At 40.0% G+C, this 24,695-nt stretch overlaps 1 protein-coding gene across 1 annotated transcript in view; it reads left to right on the forward strand.

Annotated features, from left to right (window-relative positions):
• Positions 1 to 7,894: 7,894 nt before the first annotated feature.
• Positions 7,895 to 24,695, forward strand: part of mao (monoamine oxidase) — a 38,400-nt gene continuing 21,599 nt past the window's right edge. Inside the window, exons 1-3 of the mRNA XM_008437263.3 lie at positions 7,895 to 8,100; positions 20,942 to 21,036; positions 22,054 to 22,191. Of these exons, the coding sequence (XP_008435485.1) occupies positions 7,920 to 8,100; positions 20,942 to 21,036; positions 22,054 to 22,191 (414 nt within the window). The 5' untranslated portion in view covers positions 7,895 to 7,919. The remainder of the gene's footprint in view (positions 8,101 to 20,941; positions 21,037 to 22,053; positions 22,192 to 24,695) is intronic.

Raw genomic sequence — 24,695 nt, forward strand, 5'->3', positions numbered from 1 at the left:
CAGAGCAGAGAGAAGGCCTTTTCTGACAAAAAGGAAAACGGTGCAATTAGCTAGCAACGCTACAGCGCGACAGAGTGACAAGATAATGGCTGTCAGGCTGATTGTAAATGTTCTCTGTTCAGAGTCTAACGGCGGACAGAAGGAGGCAGAAAAGATGGTTAACGTATTGCGGTCACACTTATTTAAAGGGCAAACTACCATTCCTCAAATCGTGTTTTTCATCAGGTGTGAGGCAACCTGGCGGACAGATGTGATCTTTTTATAGCCCTATACTTCAGCAGACACCACACGGTCATTTGTTCCTCGTGCTAATCATAACCATCTGATCGTTTATTTAACAAAAATAAATAAATAAGAAATCATAGAAAGGAGGGATTTTTATTGGACCGCTCCGATGCAGCCTCCTCATTAAAGAGAAACTCACGTCCCTGTGTTTATTATTCCATTATAATCCCAGACATGGACAACAGCCATGTGCTGGAGGGCTCACAATATGACTATTCACTGCCTTTCACATTTACTACTTTGAGGCCTGTGATTAAGCTGTCAGCACAAATTTACAGCGAAAAAATCTGGACAATTATGCGAACGCACTGAAAGAATAGATTCGTGGGGCTTGCGGGTCCGTCTCGAGACAATAACCGTTTGCCCGTGTGAGCGGTAACAGGAGCGTTTCAGAGTTGAGCTCGGGTGTTTTCGTGTCGTTTCTCCATTTATTTTTTTACTGACCCTCGCCGACTGAGAAGGGAACAGTGCGTGAACCAGCGTTGTCCCCAAGCGCTCATTTCTGGTCAGATGTTCTTCTGTTCCAGCCAACGTTGGCAATTAAAAAAAACAAATAAATAATAAAAATAAAAAAAACAACAACCTCAAACTGTAAATATTCATGTCAGTGGTATACAATATTTTTTTCTGGATGTTAACAGCTTACAATTTCACAAGAGCCTGTTGTTAGATTCGGTGCTCTTTTGTTCAGCTTGATGTCTCTGTGGGAAGTTCTCCGGTTGAGCGTTCCTGTTGTATCAATCCGCCAGGCCCACACAGACTCTACCAAGAACAAAGTAAACTCCTGGATTTTGCTGCGTCACCTCCTGTACAAAGGTACAAAGACGTACCTTTGTACAGGTACGTCTGTTGGTAATAAATTGCTGTGTTCATGCAGATCGGTTTGCTGAAGTTTTGGTCTAATGATGTTTGGATGTAACTTGTTGATAATAACTGAGCTCTTAACATATTTCAGTGCAGTTTTAGTTGATATTAAATTCCCAGGTGGCGTTGCAGCTTTTTAATAACTTATCACGTAAACAAACTTATTCGCAAGTGGTTTTAATTTCATTTCTTATTTAATGGAAACACCGCAATTGTGAAATTGCGTTTTTGTCGACATTAGCAGAATATAGACAAAGATTTGAGCGCATTTGTAATGTAAGCGCAACTCATGTGACGTTTCTACAGAACTAATGCAGGTGAGGCTCAAATATGGCAGTAATGACCCAATAATGTTATATAATTTCATACATACTGTAGCATAGTGTGCTATGTCAGATACTTGAAACTGAAAGTAAACTGAAATGAACAGAAGATTAAAAACCTGTGAAAGAATAAAGAAATTAAATAAAAAATTGAGACGGTGAAGCCACATCAAAAGTAAGGTTCACTGTCCTGAATTCCACAACACTGATCCCAATACACAGGTACTATTCACTACTTCAAAGAAGTAGCTCCACTTCATTTATTCATTTTTTTTTAGCAGATTCTCCTCCATTTTATCATGTTTAGATCAGCTTTACACACATTTTACAATACACTAACATGCAGGACAAGATAGGAAACAACATGCCAAGCGGCTGAAGCAGCTCTTTAATTTATAGTCTTCTCTTATGTATCAATATAGCCGCCACAGATCAGATGATCTGTGGCGGCTATATTGATACATACATGATGCACTCAGTATGCTAATATAGATGTGGCAAAAAGCACCAGAATTTAGGAGCATTTCAGAAAACCTGAAAACTGAAACGGATGTATGAATAGGGATTTATGGTGACTAAATTCAGCTGGACATTTCTTATAAACTGGCATTCCACAGCAATCCTTTGCCAAATGACTAAGATTATTGCCACAAAACAATGTGAGCTTCGTAAAACGAAATGAGTGTCAAGCAGAGTTTATTAGAATATATTTATTGTGGAAAAAATAAAATGTACTTGGTCATAAAATTTCCATATTTATTCATTCACATAAAACCTTTATTTGCATTCACATATCCAGTGCTTTGAGGTTTAGTGTCTGCCACAGTTTTATATAAAGTTAAAATGAGGTTGTTTTTGGTTATTCTCTTTGGTTATTGGTGTTGGACAACCAGGAGGAAATTCCTGTAAAACATTTGGAAACCATAGAGGAAGATTCGGCTGTGTGGCCGGCGAGGCATAATAGACTTCTATCATTCTCTGTTTTCCGTAAATTGGGGGTTTCACCAAGTGTGTAATGCTGACTTAATTGACCAAATCGGATAGAAAACATCGCCTAAAAGAGTCTAATGAGGAGGTTCTGGGACTGCGACCAGCTGAAAATGTTTACTGGCAGGACAAAAAGAAAACCCAGCTAAACCGGCACCAAATGTTCCGATTGCAGGGTAAAGGAATTTATTAGGTAAGATTAGAAAATTGTGTTGGAGGGCTATGCGCAGTCATGTTCAATTATTTAGAATATGCATTCCGATGGGATTCAGTTGCCAGGTTGAGAATAACTCTTTTGAAAATAATCATTGAGCAGGTGCTCAATCTATTTCCTTTTTTAATCCAATGATTGTTTCTTAAAATGCTTTTTATTGTTCTGTTGTCCCCATGCAAATAAACAATAACGAGAGAGAGAATTTTACAAGTATGAACGTTTGTAGCCTAAGCTAATTTGCAGAGTGCGTCACCAGATTGGCTTCGAACAACATAAAACATTTTTAAAAAACAATAAGACAACATAGCAAGACAACCGACCTTTAGATATTGGGTTTTTATTAACCGTAATCAAACAATCATCATTATTAGCAGAAATGAAGGCTTTGAAACATCAGTGTAAGTAATCTATAAAATAATTTACCTTTTCAGTATTCTGACTTATTAAAGGTCACTGTACGACTATGTGGAAAGGAAGTAGGGCTTTATATTGTGGTAAGGCTTAATTTTACATGTTGGACCTGCTCAGGCAACGGAGACTTTCTTCTTCTTTTATTTTTTTTGGGCGAGATTCAAGGCGGACAAAGCCTTTCCGACGATGCCAGGCCGCTGCTGCCCTCTGCTGGCAAGTCCCAGGACACACATTGTGTTCACTCTGGTCTACCTGACCGTAAACAGAGTGGAATTTTCTGATTATTATTCAGACAACACAGAGAGTAAATATGAAGGTAAATGATAATAATAATAACTAAGAGGAGGTGTTGGATGAGTGAGTTTTATATGTTGGATCTCATATAAAACTCTACAGAAGTGTTTGAAACCAGAGCAAAACAATGTGCAATACCTTATAAAGAAATTTCACACCCCCTGAAATTTTAGACATGTTTGTTATAACCACAACCACTATTGTATGTTTTCAGGTGGTTGTCACATTAACAGAAATTGCTTTAATAGAAAAAAAAACCTTGTATTTTACAATTACAAAAAAAACTCAACAAGTTGTGACAGTTTATGAGACAGATAATCTGTGAAAAGATGGATTTCCTCCACCTTCTCTCTGAGTTGATATTTCCATCTGTAGCAATTCAGCGCTCCAGAACAAAATCAACCAATCGGAGCCAGAAGGAGGGTCTTGACGCTGCCAATCAATCAATGTATGTGCTGCTAAATGTGTTGATGGCAGAGAAACAATTTACCACTACAGGAAAAACATTTATTCACCGTCATCGTTGGGCATGCTAACTAGCTGTAGCATTTATGACACGCTATGCTAACTGCAGTGTAGCAGAGAGAGAGGATGAGCTGCACCACACAGAGGGTGATTGATAGCACCATAACCCACCTCCTCTCTCTGATTGGTTGTCTCTAGGTTAGCACTGGGAGGAGGCAGAGGAGCTCAATATTTTATTTTTTTATTTTACTTTTTTCACTGATTATCTTTCTCGTACCATACTGTCACAACATAGAGATAGTTTCAACAAATATGTAAAAAAATTAAAATAAATTTCTAAAAGTTACACAACACAGCTTATAGTGGAAGAAAAATAAAACACGATTTTTGTAACTTTTAAGCCAACTAAAAACGTTACAGAATGCTAAAAGACTTGATTATTTGTGCAAATATTGTCATTATTCATGACATAAAAATGTATTTAAAAGGAAAAGGTCTGTAAAGAATTTAAAAACCATTTATATATGCACAAGAGATGTGAAATCCATGAATTTAAAGGGAGAATACTTTTATTTAACCATAATGTCTTCCATTGCAAGGCTCTGGAAAATGAAATAAAAGAAGGAGGTTCTAGAAGTGAACAGTTTGTGGTTAATCATCCGTCAGTCAGAGGAACATTTCTGCATCGACACGCTCACCTTCTCCTTTCCTGCTCAGTCTCACTGCCCTACTCCCTGAAAGGACAGCGATGTGCTAGCGTCGGACTTTAGTAGCTTATTCCATAGATGAGGATTAGGATTACGACAATCATGCTCAGATTACGCCAAGAGGAGAACCTTAATGTATATCCAGCCCAGCTGAAATGTGAACTAAATGTATGTCTGTGCATTGCATCAAATTTTAGTAGGTAAAGCAGAGAGTTTCACTTCTTCTGTGTTCAGTTTGCCAAAAAATAAAATAAAATAAAAAAAATTTTTTGGCAAACTGTTTTACACATCAACCTAAGTCAGGGGGTTCTGTTCTATCAGATATGACTGAAATGTGTTCAATAAAAGCTGGAGGTTTATAATTGCAGTGAACATCGCAGCACTTGCAAGTGGCCACAAGAGGGAAACAAAAGCTGAAGAACGCAAAGCGATGTTTTAGTCTCTAACCAAAGCCTGAGTCACACAGTCTGAGTGGATGTAGGCCACTGTGCCATAGCATGTCAGGACACACAGGGTCACAACTGCAGAGTTAAAGGGGCAGTAGTATGTGTTTTCCAGGTACATAGTGCCATTTCATTGCACAATTAAGTAACCTTCAGTTACAAAATGCTGCATGAATCAAAAATTAGTTAAAATAACTTTTACTTGGTAAATTAACGCCTTGAAATTGGACCTCTGTCTCTTTAAGAAACTCCTGCTCTTTCTGAAACTCCGCCTTCAGGAAGTCGTCACAAGATTGCTCGTTTTTACCAGCGTCGCTCTGAGCGTCGATGTTGATATCTGCATCGGTATTGAAAAACAAATTTTAGCTCTTGTATTGGTGACAATGTTTCCTATCCATAAGAGCAGATCTATTCAGTCTAACTTTATGCTTTATGCCTCTGAGCGACATCAGACTTTACTATTTATTTTACATTATATTCAGAATTCCTAATTGCTCTTTCTGAACCATTTGAAGGAACGTTTGCTGCAGTTTATTTATTTATTTTTACATCTTTGACCAAGATAGTCAATCTGTTGTTCTACTCCTGTCTGTTCTGACCGAACAAATTGAAGTTGCGTTATTTTTCTATGTTTGACCAAACTTGTGAAACTATTGGTGTATTTAAGTGTGTTGTACTGGTGCAGAGTTATCAAATACATTTTTAATTCAGTACATGTATGTCTGTATTTAAAAAAAGACACGTTTTAAGTCATTTCAGCTCCGTTTCTGAATTGGATCGTTATCAGCCCAAGCACAACATTGCAGAGACGGTAACAAGAGTTGCAAGAGTATTCATACACATTGGTACATTTTGCCACACTACAGCCATAATCCTTCATGTACTTTGTTAGTGTTTTGTGTGACAGACAAGAACAGAGTGGGGCATAAATCTGAAGCAGGATGGAGACGATTCATGCAGTCAAAACCAGATGTTTAGATTCAAGGAACAAAAAGACTAATAAACCTTTTGTTTTTTTTTTTACTGTCTGAAGATAAATAAATCAAAACCAAACCTCTCTTGTTGTAGGTCAGTTAGATTCACCAAAATCATTTCTATTTCCCAAAAGCCACAAGAATGAGAGAATGTACGTATCTGCTCAGTATTTGTAGCATCAGCTTTGTACAGGATGGGTCAAACCTTTTGGGTTTCCTTCTATAAGCTTCTCCCAATATTTTACTGGAGTTCTGGTTCATTACTCCGAACAGAACTGGTGGAACTGAGTCCATTTTGAAAACCCTCAAACACACTTTTCAGACCTGACCACAACGTCTCCACACGACTGAGGTCAGAACTTTGTGATGGTCCCACCAAAACACTTTGTGACCAGTTTGAATGTTTAGGGTCATTTGGAAGACCAATCTGGCTTTACTTCCTGACTGATGTCTAGAGATGTTGCTTCAGTATTTCTTTCCTCGTGATGCAATCTATTTTATGAAATGAACCAGTTTCTATTACAGCAAGACAACCCACAACATGATGCAGCCACCACCATGCTTGACATCTAGGATGGTTCAAGCATCCCTGTTCTTCCTCCAGATGTATCAGTCGTCATTGTGGCCAAACAGTTTAGTTTCATCAGAGTACAATCCATCTCTCCAGAAATGAAGATCTTTGTCACCCCAGTGTTCACCTGCAAACTGAAATCTGGCTTTTAATGTTTCTGAATATGTTAAAGTTTTTGGCATAATGTGACACTGTGTGAGAAAGATCCAGGGCTATGAATACTTTAACAAAGCACAGCTTTAAGAAACTACACTGAAAGATGAAAACAAGTGATCCAACTTAATTTGATTAGTTTTTTAAAAAAAGTTTATCCAAGGAAAAATAAACTTTATTAAAGTGTAAATAAACTTACACTTTTATCAAGTGTAAGTTGATTGTTTAGCTGAAAAAGTGCAATTATCACTGTTTTCTATGTATTCTGTCAGTTTGAACAAAGAAACAAACAGAAAGCAGAAGTCAGGAACACTTTGTATCCAACTAATGTTACTTAATCAGCTAATTTAATGAAAACAAAAAAAGATTAAGTCTGTTTGCATACTCTTTAGGTTTTACAGTATTTAAGTTTTTATCATTAAAACTTATTAAAAATGATCAAGTTAGTCAAGTTGTTTCAACTTAAGATGAACAGAAACAACATTTTTAAGTTTTGAAAAATCTTTTTTAAGTATAATTTTTAAAGTAAAGTCCACTTATTACGTTTTACAGTGTACAGCTCTAGAATGGATTATATATGGTCTGCATCTGCATTGCAGCTCAACACTTTTTATTAATGTTAAAAGTGAAAATTTCACACTTTTCATTAATTTTATTCACAGTGAAATTTTCGCAGACAAAATCTAAAAATAATTTTTTTAAAAATGAAAACCTTGGATATAATAAACTATTTCTCGTTTATTTACGAGATTTCTTAATTCATTCAAATTTAGTAGTAAATAGAACCATAAACATCTGAGCACATTGGATGAATTCAGCAAATATATTTATAACAAAACTGTGTTTTTAAACATGACAATTCAGACTTCATGTTTAATTTGTGCAGAAGAAGAAATTTAAAAAAATGACTATGATCTCAAAGTGATTTGAAGTTGAACTAGTTTTTTTTTTTTTTTTGCTTTTTTTTTTGCTTCCCACGGCAAAAAAGTTGAGACAGCACAGCTGTGAAAGCAGGATAGTTCTCCTGTTTTTATGGTTTTTGGAATCAACTCAAAGATTTTCGATCATTCCGCCATCAATCTTTGACTGGAAAAAAAAAACCTTGATAAGAGAAGACTTTGGGCCCGGCAAATCTTATCTGATCAGGAGTGAAGTTCAGGTCCTGTTCACCCCGCAGACCCACGGACACCTCCCTGAATTAATCCTCCTTCCCCGGCGCCGCTTTACTATGTGTGGGCGGAGCCAGGTGGGAGTGGGCCTGTTTAATACAGATGCGCTCCTCGGTGTGCAGCCCTGCGTTCAGCGGCGATCGGACGGTTCGGTTCGGAACGGAGCAGAGCGGCAGACGGGAACCATGACTGCACCCAGCAACAACTACGACGTTGTGGTGATCGGAGCGGGGATATCAGGTAAGGAGCGACTTCCAGGGATGATTATTGATTATTGGGGAGACTTGAGTCCGGGCGCTGTGGGCGGGGTGGCCGGCGCAACTGTTGCACCAGAGCCGCTGGATCACCGCAGGGGGAGGAAACGGACACAGAGCGATCCGCTTCTCCTTATTCCGGTTTCCATCCACGTATCTCCGTCCCGCCCCTCCCTCCGCTGCTTTACTGCGGGTTAAGTAACGGCTAATCAGCCGCAGCGGACTTTGTATTGCATAAGAGGAAGAGGAGGGCTGCTGGAGGAGGGAAGGGTGGGCATAAATCATTCCTGGTTCCATCAGTGAGGCTGAGCAGCTGTTGGTTTCACCGCTGCTGCTTGTTGTTGTTGGTGGTGGTGATGGTGGTGGTCACCTTCTGTCAGAGGAAGCATGGAGGAAGCTCGGTCATGGAGAGAGAGAGGGAGAGAGAGAGAGAGAGAGAGAGAGGCCAAGTAGTTCCAGGAATCTGCCCGAACAGATGTTGTTTCATGGGGGGAGGCTGCTCTGGCTCCACGGCGACACAAACTTAAATCACGGTGATGTGATTAGCCTGGAGCAGAACACGACTCAAGTCTGCTGCCGTTACTATAGTTACTACAACTTTCTGAGGTGTAAAGGCCTACACTTTTAAACCCACAATTTGTTTTTGTTTTTATTAAAATGAATGCTCTTGTTTTCTTCTCTCTCTCCATCCTCACAGCCAATGTACATAGACGACTGTCTATGTACTATGTCCATGCCAGCATGCCTAGGTGGGCCCCATGTGGGGGAAAGGAGGGCTGGTATATGGGTCCCATATGGATTTGCCCATGTAGGGCCTCAGCCTACATGGGCCCTAAATGGACAAACCCAATGTGGGCCCACCACCATGTAGGGCCCATGTGGGCTGTGGCCCTAGATTGGCAAACCCATGTGGGACCCATATGGTCTGCCCTCCTTTTCCCAACATGGGGCCCACCTAGGCATGCTGGCAGGGTTGTAACACATTGAGGCGCCGGCCTAGAGAATAATTTTCCCGCCATAAGCGCCGCTGCTTACAGCTGAATGACGTAAACTTTGTGTTAAGTAAGTTTAAGAAATACAGCAGAACCACTTGTAAAAAACACAACCTTTTATTTTTAAACGATATTCTTTTTGGGTAACAACTGGGCCATTAATGAGACTTATCAGATAACAGCACTATGGTGTTGAGAGAAGACAGTACAGCTCAAGTATCACTGCTATTCATTATCAAGTTAAGCAAATGATTACTGCGAATGACAAAATGAAGTTGTTACCTCGAGAAAACCAGCAGGAAAAAAGTATACAAGGAAATTGTCCTCTCCAGGCTTGTGTAGCAAGCACTTTTCTCTATTATTTCTCTCACATTATCCAGTTTTCATTACAAATGAGTGCAAAACTTTGTCAATATTCCACTAATGTTGAAAAACGACAATTTTGCGACTGTGGTTTGTCCATTAAATAAGAAACACAATTAAAATCACACGTGAAGAAGTTTGTTCGCAATCAGTCATTAAAAAACGCGCCTCGCCATCTGTCATCATCTTCTTCGAGGTTTCCACCACCGGCAACATCTGACTGCTGGTCATGTGACTCGTGTGATGTGAGAAATAGAAATGTTTCTATTGTAGTTTTGCAAAACAAACCATTTTTGATTAAACTAAAAAAAACACCTCATGATAATGCTGAAACTTTTTATCAAAAAACAAATTGTTGTTTTTTCCCCCCGAAATTTATGTCTCCATGAAGCAAATTTATTTGCGAAATATCAAATTACACAGTGATTATATGGTCAATGGAAATTCAACTATTACCAAGTTACCATTCCTTCCTAAGTGTAATTTTTAATGTTCATATACATTTCTGTCGTAGTACACATCTTAAACTTCATCCTCAATGGTCTTAAAAGTCTTAAATTTGAGTTGGTTAGACTTGTTGCAGAAACCCTGGTTTAGTGGCCTTATTCCTGACAGCAGTGCACAGCAACAGGTGGGGGAGGGCGAGCTCTCTCCTCTAAACCGCAGCAGTGGTAGGACATTACTTTATGGCGCTTGTGTTCATTGATGGCCACGCCGTTCTGTTCAGGGTGGTGGAAAACAGTGCGTACCCCCCTAAACCCCTTCGCCCCCAGTGACCACTGCCCCCTCCGTCAGTCTGGCAGATCTATTGGAAGAATTTAGGTCAGTGTCAGGTCAAATACCAGTCAAACGGTGAAAACAGCTCCTGCAGAGGAAACGTTCATTCACCAACACAACGAGGCGCTGATGTTCCCCATCAGGCCGCCGTAATCACGCCGTTTGTTTCACCGCTGACCTTCTAACGCTAACCACAATCAGTGTCCAATCAGAGGACACGTCCCTGTCCTCTCCTCATTCGCGCTTCATCCCTCGCCTTCCCTGTGTTTGCTCCCGTCATTTTCCTGCCTGTGAGACAGTGGGCCGACGCTTTCGGAGGAAACACTCAATGTGTGTGACAGGCTGTTATCAAACCCGGCGAGCCAAGGGCACGCCGAGGAAGAAGAGACGCAGAAATGATGAGGGAGAGGAGGGAAGCTCTTCCCCTCGTTTTTATCCCCCCTCAGCAGGTGCTGGCGACGGTAACTTAATGAGGTAAACACAGGAAGGGGCAGGAGGAGGAGGAGCCGAGAGTTTGGGGAACGAAGAAAGGGAAATGAGTTTGAAAACAGGGAAGTCGAGGGTCGGAGATGTGAAAACGGAAAGATGAAGGGAAGTGGTTTTAAAGTAAACCACCGATGAGGCGATTCTCAAGAGTTATTCCTAATAATCCACGAAGGGGAGGATTTGTGGAATGTGTCGACTGATGAACTCGTCCAGAAATGGACGTGGCTAGCCAGGAACAGAGCATTGTTCTGAGTACAGAGAGCAGGAAGTGCTTGTGTTTACACATTCATAAGGACACAGTGTATGGTCTATTAGCCTAAACTCTGGACGTGATTCTGATCAAAGTAAATTCCTCCATCTAAGGCTTAGAGATCAAAAGCACCAACGTGCAACCTTGTTGCACAGCGCAAATATGTGGACTCAAATTCAATCTATGTTCTAATACAAAAGTTGACTCAATCCCTGGGTATCATTAACCAGCTGTCATATTGACATAAGTGATCCTTATAAGAAATAAAATCAAATTTCCTCTTTTCTTGCTGGTAAATATGTGAAAAAAGTGTTTCTGTTGCACAAATACAGTCGATAAACCAACCACAACTTGGAGCAAAACGTTTTGTTTTTTTTGCTGTGTTTTCATTAAGCAGTTATTTTCGTAATTCCAAGCTGTACTATTTAAAAGTCATGCGATATCATAGAGATGGAACTGCACATAAAAACGGCCCTTTATTAACCATTCAGACTACCGACACATAAAAGACACAGTCAGATGACAGAAATAGTCCAAATAGTTTGGATGTATTTTTTCTTTATTTCCTTCTTATGGAAAGTTTGTTTACATCTTAGAAGGGAGATGAACAGCCCATGTTTGACCTGTCTTGCTTTTGCGTTTTGCACATAGGTTTGTGACGCATTTCTATCCTCAAGAAAAAGCCATAAAGCTCCATATATCTAACAAACGGGATATTAACATATATGGAAAAACCTTACGATGACCTTATATTGTAGCAGAATGTACAGTGGCCACCATGAAAGACTTTCGGTATTCAAATATGCCACCTAAACTGATCAGTACGTTATTGTGAGGTAATGCTAAAGTATTGAGAGGTAATGACGCAAAAGAAACATTTTACCTCATGTCCGCTAAGGGGCTTCATACAGTTTTAAGAAATGCCTGTCATCCTTAAATCTACATATCAATCAAGAGTTGAAATTAAAAAAAGGAAGAAAAAAAACTGCATTCTGTCCCTTTAAATAAAACTGAGCGTCTCTGTGTCTGATCACTAGAGAAGTCGAGTCCGGGCCTCAATAGAACCGGCCCTCAGAGGCATAGGCGTAAATCCCGGGGGGGGGGGGGTCGTGGAAAAGTCTAGAATTGTCCCCCCCCAAAAAAAATAAATAAATAAAAATTGAAGAAACGTTTGCGTTTAAATAATATGATTATGAAAAGGCAAAAAAAAAAACAACAACAACAAAAACTAATAAATCTGACATTTATGTCAGAAAAATATAAGAATAAATGTTTAAGCCCCCCCTACCATTAGTAGAACAATGGTTCAGTCCAAAATGTAGGCGGAGCAACAGCAGCTGAACCACTGGCTGGTCAGAGGCGCTGAAGTGAGGAGCTAGCTGTTAGCTGTAGCTCTGCATCACAAATAACCCCCCTCCCCGGTAAGTAAATACTTACAGCAAAAGACATGTAAACATTTTATTTACTTTTACTGCTCAGTGGGAAGAAACACATGAACAATAAAAATCAGACTGCAGTTTATTTCATTACTTTGACTGACAAGCTGCCTCATTAGCAAAACTGCTACACTGCTTTCATAGACTTAAGCTTTCCTGTCAAAGGTAGCAAACATCTAATTTATATTTAAGTCTTTAAGTTTTAGTTAATTAGAAGAGTTTGAAACGGGAGGGAGTCTGAGGAGTGGCCGACAGCTGTGTGATGATAAGCTCTGTGTGTGGGAGCCGAGAACAGAAGCGAGAACAGATAGAAATTTATAAAACGTTATGCCTTTATTTCTCATTGTCTTCAATATAGAGTGTTTAAAACCACAAAATAAAATCTGAATATTTTTCTGTATATTCCCTGGTGCTTTAAGTGATACGTTTAAATTATGATACTGACCTGACAAAACTAAAAAAGGCTTAAAAATAAAGCAACTTAACAAGTTATAATTTAAATAGACCATAACTTGTATTGGGAGACATTTCAATAAATTAATGTTTATGAGAAATTTTATTAAGAGGAGTTGCTCATTGAAGCTTTTTTATTTAGAACCTTACATTTTTGTAAAGGTGTAGCAGAGATTAGATCAGTCAGACTGAACAAAACTGCTATTTAAGCAACATTTGAGTTTTACTTTTCTGCAGGCTGCTTACTGAGAATAAAACATGTTTGATGTGTTTACTAGTCATTTTTGGTCCTGCAGCTCATTTTACATAACATTTCACTGCAACTTTGCCGGCCCCCTGCTTCCCCCTCTTCAGAAAATTGCTCTTAAGACATGTTCCTGTCTATGGCCCCCCCCCCTCCATAACGAGATGGGATTTACGGCCTTGCTCAGAGGTATTTCAGCCTGAGAGCGGTTCAGTTTGAGGGTCTGCTTTTCTCTCGTGTTTGAATGCCGTTGAATAATCCAGAACCTGATTCTGGTGAGTCACTGCTTGTCAAGGAGGCGCCAGCGTGAGGGTTTCAGAAAAAACAAAACGCACAGGATCAGTCCGTCAGTTTACTTAACCAGCCTGAGTAGAAAGACCTTCCTGCGTAACGTGTCTGAATCTGAATACACCATAAATCCAGTGCAGTTTACTTTACAGAAAGCTTTTTGGCTCATGTCTTGATCATAGTGATTGGTGAGATTTTTCCGTATCTAAAAACAGGAAGGCAAGTTTGTGATTATAGCACTCAGTTCTGATCCTATTTAGAAGTCATCAGGTTTGTTATGGATGGTGCGAGCCATAAATTCTATTGTTTGCAGGGAATAAATAACAGCGATAACAGTAAATGACTGAAATCTGGATTGTTCTTACTGTTCATGTCAGTATTTCAGCGTGACCTTCACTGTTTTAGTGCGACTGATGAATTTGGGTCCTAAGGACAAAAACACTCAGGCAAACAGGGATTTTCCTCCTAAAAATTTTAGCTGACCTCCCAAAAGGTTTTACTTGCCTGGTCTGGCGACCCGTATGAACATTTTCCTGGAGCGCCGCTGCCTCAGAGTGTCTAATGTAATATACTGACTGTGGTTTTCACACTCCAACATCAGGTCAGGCCGCCGCCTCACATTGCAACTTTCAAGGAGGCTTTATATCATCTCCAAAGCCGTCCGCTCTGAAGGTTTTAGTGTTTTTGGGTTTTTTTTTATGCAGTTCACATTTTTCAGGCTAAGGCGCCATAATACCTTATCGCTCATTCAGCAAAGCAAACTTACATTTTTCTGACAACCTGTCTAAATACCGTCAACGTGGTTCCAGAACCACATCACTACTTTCTGCTTCCAGCTGTGCAAACAGCAGAACATTTTATTAGAGCTGCCAGTTAGTCATTGTGTGTGTGTGTGTGTTTCCATTTCTAATTATGTGTATTCACGTTCCTCCCTGTTTTTCTTGGGTGTGTGTGGCCAGTAAAGCCATGAAGTGTGTGTCATAACCTCAGCCCTGTTAATCTTCTGAATCATAACACTGATTACATGAAGACATGGAGCTGATGGATGTTTGTACAACTGGAAGTTTCTCATCTCCGTGTGTGTGTGTGTGTGTGTGCGTGTGTGTGTGTGTGTGTGTGTGTGCGTGTGTGTGTTTCCAGCAGCACATCTGAGGGAGGTGCTCTAGGCTTGAACTGTCAAACTCTTTGAAAAATGATCAAGCTGAATTCACAATCCTTCTGGTAAATGTGTGTTTTACATTTGTGTTTCTATTTTAGGGTTTTAGAACAATGAAAATTCAACTTTGACAACAACTAGATCCATCTGACTACTTACAGAGCAAAGGCACATGCTGTTAAGGTGCTAAGATACTGCTAAAGACTCAAATTCAAAAGTACTTTATTAATCCCAAAGGGAAATTAAATGCTGTTGTAACTCATTAATTTAGATTCTTAAAAGAGTTACTGAAGATGGTGATGGCTGTTGGCAGGAAAGACTTCTGCAGCAGTCTGTGCTGCACTAAGTCTGAAGAAACCTCTGACTGAAGATGCTATGCCTTCCCAAGACAGTACCGTGAAGAGGACGGTCAGGGTTGTCCATGATTTTCTTGATCTTATGAAGAATCCTTCTTTGCATAATCATCTCCAGAGGTTTCACAGTCGATATGAAACAAAGTTTATTAACCTAAGAATCTAAGGTGCGGCGATAAACTGGCAGACCAATCAGACGGCCCAGATTTTTATTTTCAGGTAATCGGCAATACTCTCATGTGAAACCAGCTATCTTATCTACCTCCACAGGTCGGAAATTCAGCCACACTGTGTTTCTGTTGGCCATATAATCACGCAAATTGAAATTACAAAAATTAATTTGCTTAACGGGAGTACGCTAATTTAGAAAAAAACACGTTTTATACATGTATTTTTTATTTTGGAAAAGTCTGCAGTAGGATGAGGTGATTTTTCGGCTGTGTTGAAATTTGTGTATTTAGCGAAACTGATGGAAACATTTTCGCTTTACACCAGTCATGTGATCAACAACCGGTTGTTGCTACTGGCCAAAACGATGAAGTCGACAGGAAGTGGTAGCAGGTTGATGGTGCAGCGTGTTGTTTTTCATGTGAACAAACTAGTTTACGTGTTTCTTATTTATTGGAAACACGTATCAGTGAAATTAGGAATCGGCAAGTCAGGCTTTTTAAAGATCGGTGATTGGCCAGAAACCCGCTAGCAGATTGTGTTTAGCATGAAAATCAAAGTCAGTTGAATCAAACACGTGAGTTCATTGAAAATGTAAATTTTTGAACCAAAGTGCAGCAAGTCTAATTTTATTTAAATTTATGAAAATAACTCACTGGTATAACATTTGACCGAAATCGTAAAGACGCACTGTGGAGGGCCTGAAGAGCCACATGGGGCCGCAGGTTACAGACTCCCTGGTCTGGGTCTCTAAATGTTCTGGTTAATACTTTGAAAAGGTCAAGTCGTCTGTTCGGTTTCTTGGTGACTGACGGTGTTTCGACTCATTTCGCTGCTGTTAGACGGCTGCGGAAAGCGTCTGCTGCTGGGGAACACGAGATGGACCTAATGTGATTGCTCTGCGCTTTGTAAATGCCTCCCCCAGCGTAGATCGATACGGAGCCTGTCGGGGGCCCGATGCGAGTGGCAGGCTTGTCAGTCAGCCCCTGTTGGATCTCTCTTGTTTGTGCCTGCGTGTAAATGACACCCTGATCCAGACGAGACAGGCTCGCATTAAGGAGGGAACATGCAGACGTCTTTAACCAGAGAGACACTAGTTTGACTTTTAACTCCACAGAGCTGGAAGACAAGATGCTGACAGTTACATAAAACACTGTGGCCTGCTTTAGAAGCCTTTTTGCTTTTTACTTTTTGTTTAATCACCTTTAAAGGTCTCATATTATCAACCTATTAGATATGGATAACCCATGTAAATCCGTATTCCAGTTCACAAATGATGATTTCAGTTACTAAGGGAAAGAGTTATCCAAACCAACCTGGCTTCTATGTAATTGTCGTGTGACATGCGTCATAATTCTGCATCAGAAGAAGCCAGACGCAGTGAATCCAATCTCAGAAAATTCTGATTATGTACTTATAAAAGAAATCCCACCACTCTGAGCTCTGACTGCACATCTAGACAGATTTCTCTGTACAGCTTACAGTCAACGCTCCACAAAAGACCGTCGCTGTTAGCTGTGCTTTGTTTTTCTTTTTTGTTTTCTTCGTCTTGTTATGATCTTGTGACGATTCGTCGCTGAATAAACTTAAGATCAATACGTAAATGGCTCCATCCATTATTACGTCCATAAACTGTTCGCTGCTGCTTGACGTCGACGTTCTTCTTCTGCGCATGCAGGTCGCCTTCACGCTGAAGTCTGACTGCGATCGGGTTTAATTAGTAATGTCAACGACCATGTAAAAAAAATAAAATAAAATTACATTTCAGGACAAGAAATTGGACTTGTTGTTGGGTAGGTCTAAAAGGTGCACGTCTTTTATGAAGTTTGATTTTTGTCTACAAAAAATTCCCAATTTCACATTAATATGTGATGTTGTCTAATTGAAAAGGAGCTCTGTGCTGTGTTTGAGTTTGGGACTTTCCCATTGATGCCAATTTTGCCTTTTTCTTACCGACTATACATTTCTGTTGGTGCTCTCTCAAATTTTGTTTAGTAAAATCAGAGCTATCAGTGAAAAATTTGAGCAGTTTAAACATTTTTTACACTTTCTTCTGTGTTCCTGTATCAAAACCTGCCTTCACTGGGTTTGAAACTTTGGTATTGAGACATATTGAGACGACCCCAATTCTGCTTTTAATGCACACGTTTTGAACTCCTGAACCGGTCTGCAGGTGTGACTGCGTACAGTTTGCACACTCGTGATAAAAGCCAGACCAGAAGGTTCCGGGTCGCCTCACGTTTTCTGTCCCTGAAGAAAGCTGATGTGATTTAGACGCCCTGGGGGGACAGAAGCTGTGAGAGCGAAGAGACGAGTGAGCAGCAGCAAGGAGATAACGCCACGCACAGGAAATGGCCCTTCAAGGACAGCAGGGCTGGAATAGTCACATGATCACAGACCGAGCCGGGAGAAGATCCAACAGGCTCAGATAAACAACAAGTCCTGCAGGAATGCTTGTATTTACACAAGCTCTAACAGAAACATCTTTGGCTGGGAGATTCTCTGTGTAAATAACCGTTAAACTGGACAAAATCACCTCAGACTGTAAGAACTGTACGTCCACTCATGAGAATATTGTTTAATGTAGTTTGATTCGTCACATTCACACTAGACTGTGTGCGTATGACGAGTCTTTGAAAAATATGGACAATAATGGAGCGGTGTCAGATTTTAGTGGTAGGATTTTGTCTTTGTAAAAGACCACGAGCCATTTCACCCGCTAGTGTAAGACTCTCGCGTTTGTTTTGGTTGTGTTTACCCAGAATGCCCTGCTTTTGGAACAGTGCTTGACGTACACAAATGCTTTCGAACCTTGTCAGAGTTCACTTCACCCGAACAGAGACCTGGGTTTTCAGACGGACCAGAGTTCGCTTTTTTTTTGGTCTGCATCAGAGTTCAATTGCGCGTTTGCTCCTCTCGAGTGAACCAAACTTTCTAAGGCAAATGAGTTGGATTAAATCTGACTAAACGGGACTGGTGTCACACTTAATCTCAGTTCAAAGTTGTTATTGCAAAGCGGGAATGTGGTTCAGCGTGACGGACACACCACTTATCCTTCTTAAGTATGCAGCCTCGGCTCTGCGTTTCAAGGAATCTGCACCTGTTTGATGAACGTCAGCGTCTACATCTGTATATCATCTATCATGTCCCGAGGTGCAGAGAGGGAGGGAGAGAGAGAGAGGACTGCTTTCCCTCTCCTCACAGTCTCCACCATCGACCAGCTGACCTTTTCTGTCCGTTTAGGAATTCACTATATACAAACAACAGATTCTACGCAGACTTGCAAACTGACAAACATTAGCTGCCTTTTCTGTCCAAAAATGAAACAAAAACCATAAAGTATGACTGATTAGTGCACCCAGTGAGTAACGGAAAGCGATACATCATCATGGACCAGCCATCAGGCTCTTCCTGCTTCTCATTTCATGGTTATTACCTCTCCCTTGCTAGAAGCATGAAAGTCCTGACTTTCATGAGTTGTTTTTTTTATCCAGCTCCGTATGCTGATATGAACTTCACGTTGAATTGATCAGATATGATTCGCGTTTCACATCAACATCAAGTTGAAACCAGAAGTTTACTAAATAAACACAAACCTAAATAAACACAAACATCTTTTTTCTCCTTCTGATGGTACATCAGGCCAAACTTCTCTTGTTTCAGTTGCTAAAAGCCACAATAACAATAGAAAGAAATGGTCAGATTTATTTAATGATTTCTCATCATCATCTGGGCCAGATGATGATGTCACAGCTTTGGAAACCTCTGATAGGCTAACTGACACGTTTCAGTTAACTGGAGGCTGACCTTTGGATATTTTTAAGGAACAACCGTTCTCTACTGCGAATAGAGAAGTGTTGAGTTGAACGAGGCGGCTGTTAATGTTAATTTAGTGTTTGGAAGCTTAGCCAAGACGGACTGAACAGCTTCGTTGAAACTAGCTAAACCTGCTGAAACTAGCTAGGTAGCTAGAATAAAATTCTAAACTGCAGAAAATCAATGTTTACAACTTCTCCATCTGTTTGCTGATTAGCCTGGTTGAAATTCTGCTGGAGGAATCCAAGTCAATGGGAGAAAACCCAGACTGGGCCGTGAAAGGAGATGAGAATCTAGCGGAATTGGGTAGGAAGGCGATTTCCAGGCTAAAGGATCGCAGCAGTCCCTGGGAGTTCAAAACATGGACACTTCTGGTTTTAACTCAGATATTCACCACAGGAGCAGGATACAGCTGGTTTGTATACCCAGTTAGATTTAGAGAGGTTGCTAAGGAAATAGTCAAAAACAAAAAACCTAGCAAGCTTTACATTCTTACGACCTTATTGAGTGAGACATTGACTGCCGTGTAAGTTATAGACAGACCATGTATGTACAACACAGATTTAGAGATGTTTATTAGATCATTTTTCTGTTTTTAAATAGAAAAATGACAAATTCCTCATGGATTCTACTAATATGTTCATTTACAGTTAAATTTCATGAGTGTGAGATTATAAAATATATTTCTATGCTTTTCTATTGTGTGTTCATTCAGTAATGGAGTTGAACATAAAAGGTTTTCATCCTAGTTAAGTTAAAGTAGTGATTTATTCTTATGGATCTTCTAGCTCCACACACACACACACACACACACACACACACACATATATATATAAAGTTCTTTTTTATCAATTAAAAAGAAAAAAAAGAGGAAGCCTCGCTAATGGAAAACCATCTCTGTGATCTGAGTGTTATCTCAACAGGACGTTGGGTTTTAGCAGTGATAGCTGTAGGCATAAACAAGAGACGCAGACAGAGCCTGTTTGTTTTCCAAGACAGATGCTGCCCTTTTGAGCCGCGCGCAGGTAATGGCATCAATTTAAAGGCAGAAGATTTGTGAGCCGTCTCTGGTCCGGGCTGATGTGCTTTCATAAGCTCGGCTCAATGGGGGGAGTTCAGACAGGCAGGCAGGCAGGCAGGCAAGCAGGGCTGAGGCCGGATAAAACCCTACAAACTGGACTTAAACTGGTTTAAACCCTGCTGGTCTCAACAGGCTTAGTGGGACTCAGGAGGAGCAAGTTGTGGGAAGAGGTGGGGGTTAGTGAAGATGTTGAGGGAAGAAGAGAATTTGGGCCAAAGGACAGGAAAATATTTACACAGATGTGGTAACCTGGTGAGAGGAGCGGTGGGATAGTTTGTGAGCTGCTCTGTGTGTGTCTGGACCAAAAACTGGTTCGAATCTTAGAAGGAAGATGTTTTATTTCCTTGCTGTACTGAAAGACTGAAGACACAATAAAATGATCACGGCCATTTAATATTGTTGTCAACAGAGTGCTTGCAGGAAAAATAAAGTTTTCAATTGAGATCACAGCAAAATCTTCCCAAAGTATCTTTGGTCTAGTTTCTAGTACAAATATCATAGTACATTTGAAATGAGACAAAACTAACATACAAGTAGATTTTCAGCAAGAAATATGAGCTTGTTTTAAGTCAATAATATTGAAAAAGCAGTGATGGTTGCAAAGTCTAAAGGCTACTGGGAGGAAGGATCTGCATTAACGCTCATTTGTGCACCTAGGATTCACCGTCTAACACTAAGGCTTTGCTAACCAGAGATCTGCCCCCCAGCACCGGGTCAGACAGTCCATGACTGAAAGTGAAGCCGAGTCGTTTGCGCTGGTCTGTGTGTCTCACATGATCAGCACGTAGCTGCCTTGTGATTTATTGCTAAGAAGTATCCCGAGCCCTGCGGCGGTGTTTGTTTTCAACTCTCTGCACTGATCTGTGGTTATCAAAAGTAAAGAAAGAAATTTAAAAAACATACAAATGAACATATTTTAACCACTTACATCTCTCTCCTTTGTGTGTTTTCCTGTGTTTTTCAGGTTTGAGCGCTGCAAAGCTGCTAAAAGCGAGCGGGCTGAATCCTGTAGTTCTGGAGGCCAGGGATCGAGTCGGCGGCCGCACCTTTACTGTCCGGGTACGACTACATGGTCAGCTGTTTGGTACAGCAGGAATGTGCTTCTGGAATAAAGCCTTAAAAGGGCGGTGTTGTGTAAAATTGACTTTTTTGAGCTTCATGTCATGTTCCTGTTATTATAATGTTACAATCTTTCATACATATTCAACAGTGTATATGTATGATGTGCATGTAATAACATGTACAAGGCAAGGATTGCCAATCAAGGAAAGGAGTGTTACCTTGATTGTTTTTCCACAACAAACTCTTCTGTTTGAAGAGTCCTTTAATCTCCCATGACAACCATCCAGCTGTACAAAACACCTGGACCTAGCCTCACCTCCTTCAGGTTCCCAGCTACTGAGATCTGCCTCACAGAGCAGCCCTCCCCTAAAGCACCCCCACCCAGGTCCTTCAGACTAGCCAGCAGCAATTAGCAAACAGCTGGTGGAACTGCGCGTTTGCTGAGCTCATTATACTAAATAATTCTCAGAGCAATGCTGGTAAAAATATTGTTAAAGGGTTAATAGAGGAGCCATGTTGTCATGACTTCCTGGAGGTGGAGTTTCAGAAAAAGCTGGAGCTTCTTAAAGAGACAGAGGCCCAATTTCAAGGCATTAAAACACAGAGTCAAATTTCTTTTACCTGAACATTCGTTCTATTTGTGAAAAGACGGAAAGAATTTTTGGTTCCAGTTTATTTGAAGCGATGTGCATAAGACTGACACGACACATGTAAACATGAAGCAGTCTTCATAAATGTTTACAACTGTCATGAAGACTCATTCAGTAAATAATGACACTTAATTCAAAGTTGATGCTTTCAATGGACTTTTTCTACAAACAAAAGCATCTACTCACATTTTCTGAAAATGTTGAACTCTTGTTTTGTTCTGGTGCTTACAGTATTTCGTTCTGTTTGATCTCGTGAAATAATCGTTGCATATGTTTTGCTTATATAGCAGACTAAGCCCTGTTTTATACAACATAACTCTGACCTCTTTTTGGCACGCAATTTGTTTCCCTCTGTTGCTTCCAGAACAAGGAGGCGAAGTGGGTAGACCTCGGCGGGGCCTACGTCGGACCGACTCAGAACCGCATCCTACGGTTGGCTAAAGAGTACGGCGTCAAGACCTACAAAGTCAACGAGCAGGAACACCTGGTGCATTATGTCAACGTGAGTCCCTCAGTTTCATTAACTCCCTCACTTTTTCTTTCTGATGAAACATTAACATGTTCCTGAGATGTTTTTCTCTTCATCTTCCCCATTTCTGCTGATGGTTTCCACTTAAAGCTGCTGATATCCTGAGACTGTCTGATTATTATTCAGGATTTACAGACCCATTCAATAAATTACATCACTATTATTGAAAAGTCCATTTATTTCAGGAACTTTATCACTAAGGGAAAAACAAATTCTAGAGTAATTACACACAGACAGATGTTTGAAATCCTTTATTAATGGTAATTATGATGATTTTCTGCTTGCTTAATGAAAACATGACATTTCAAATTAGAATATCACATCAGATCAGAAAAAAACAGTTTAAAACAGAAATGTGGGCTTAGTTAAAAGAATGTTTGAAAAGTTATTTTCAAAAGGTTCGTTTATTCTGATGAATGAGGCTCGTATATTTTAGTTTATTGAACATGGCTGTTTCTTTTTGTGTGATTCAATAGTCGGTGACTGGAGTGAGCAATTAGAGTTTAGATTTATGGCCCAAATTGAAACGATATGCATGATGGTCGAGTCGGGCTCAGGCGTTTTTAATAAGCCTACAATACAGCCAGCACAGAGAATCATCTTTTCTGTGCAGGTTGTATTGTAGGCTTGTATAATAAGAACGCGCCATAAAACTCGTGTTCATCTACTTATCTAGTCTAAACAGAGGAGCAGGAAGCTCAAAGAGTAGTTAATTAGACTTAATTAGTCATGTTGGATCACGATTGGACACCATGTCCACAGCCTTTGTCAGGGTGGATATTTTAGACCCAAAATATCCACCCTGACACTAAACTAAATCTTCACATGTTTTTGACAGAATTGTCTGGTATAGAATAGCTCATCGCTTTCTTTTGTTTCCTTTGTGAACAAAAAAATCTATTTTCTGTATTATCAGAAGCATAAAACCCAGTTCATAAATGTAACAGTTTGTAATATCTGTATTCCAACAAAGCATGAGTCCGGCCTTTTTTCTTAAAATACCAAAATTATGCATCCATTTCTTTCCTAAATGTTGGATAGTCAGCTGCATTCTTGCAGTCTGGCTTTTCATACTTTGTTCACAGACCTGAGATGTTGTGATTACAACAGTCAGGTTTTGTGTGAAGATTTGATAACCCTAAACCAGTTTTAGGGATTGTAGTGGATCATTAACTTTTTATGTTAAGAGCACAAGTAAAGTCACGTTGCCGTGCGGGAGAGAAGTCAGTGAAAAACAGGATTTAGCTATAATTACAGAGTTGACATTTTAAGCTGTCTTCATGCTAGTGGTTAGCACACTTAGCATGGCTGCCATTAAAACTTTTGGTCCGGTTTTTAGAGCAGATATTTTTAGTGTGCTTGAAATAAGGTAAAACTAATTTGCAAGTAACTTTTCAGCAAGCTACAAGAGCTTGTTTTAAGTCAATAAATCCTTAATATTGATGAAAAAGCAGAGTACTTATAACATGGGAAAAATGTCTTGTTAGAAGTGACATAATCTGCCAGTGGAACCAGCACTTTCTATCAATATTAAGAAATTATTTACTTACAACAATCTTCTGTATCTTGATGAAAAGATATAGGAGCCACTTGAAGCTTTTTTGCTTAAGCTAGCTTTGTTTTTACCGTGATATTTTCACTAGAAACCGGACCAAAAATACTTGGTAAGATGTTGTGTTTTTGTGACGCTCACACTGACAACAGCTGGCTCTGGGTTCTTCCCTCTGTAACGCCATCCACACCGAAGAGTCTAAATTAGCATGTTGCTTTCACTGGCTTGGAAAAGATCAGATTTCCACATTTCCGACCAGTCGGTCACCATTCAGGGTCAGTTAAACTGAACATAGATTAGTATGGAGCATCTTCAAATTTTGCTAATATAATTGTGACATATGATCCTTACAGAATATATTCGATTGGGCTCCAGCAGTGTGGGAGAGTCAAATCTCTTAAATAATCCTGGTTATTTTGCTTGGCACAGAGTTACTCACTTAGCTTTATGTGCTACAATTCTTGTTGAAGTTGTCTAAAAGTTTGCAGTCACTCTTGATAATTTTTTTCCCCCTCACATTGGTCACACCCTGGGCTACATTATCCTGACTATTAAGGACAGGAGTGTCTAAAAACCAAACCATATTGTTTCAGCCAGCAGGACAGCCTTCCTCTCTTCTCCACCATTAGCGACCAGAGAAGCTAGTCTTTGCCTAAGGGATTTCTGTAATGTAGTTTCTTAATTCTTTAAGTAAATGAAAGGCAAACAAAGGGATACCATTTCCCTTTGTTCTTTCTGTTCTTTGCCTCATATCTCGTTTGGGTGGGTGCACCACTTTCCCTGGCACAGCTGAGCTCCTTCACCTGATTAAATTATCCTTCACTGCCATATACTCTGATAGTCAGGTTGTAAAGCTGAGTAGTGCGGCTGGCAGCTCTCCCAGAGGCAGTGCAGGCTGTGTTTCAATCATAAGTGCAGGTGGACT

The sequence above is a fragment of the Poecilia reticulata genome, chromosome 2 (genome assembly GCF_904066995.2).
Source record: "Poecilia reticulata chromosome 2, P_reticulata-male-v2, whole genome shotgun sequence".
NCBI lineage: Eukaryota > Metazoa > Chordata > Actinopteri > Cyprinodontiformes > Poeciliidae > Poecilia > Poecilia reticulata.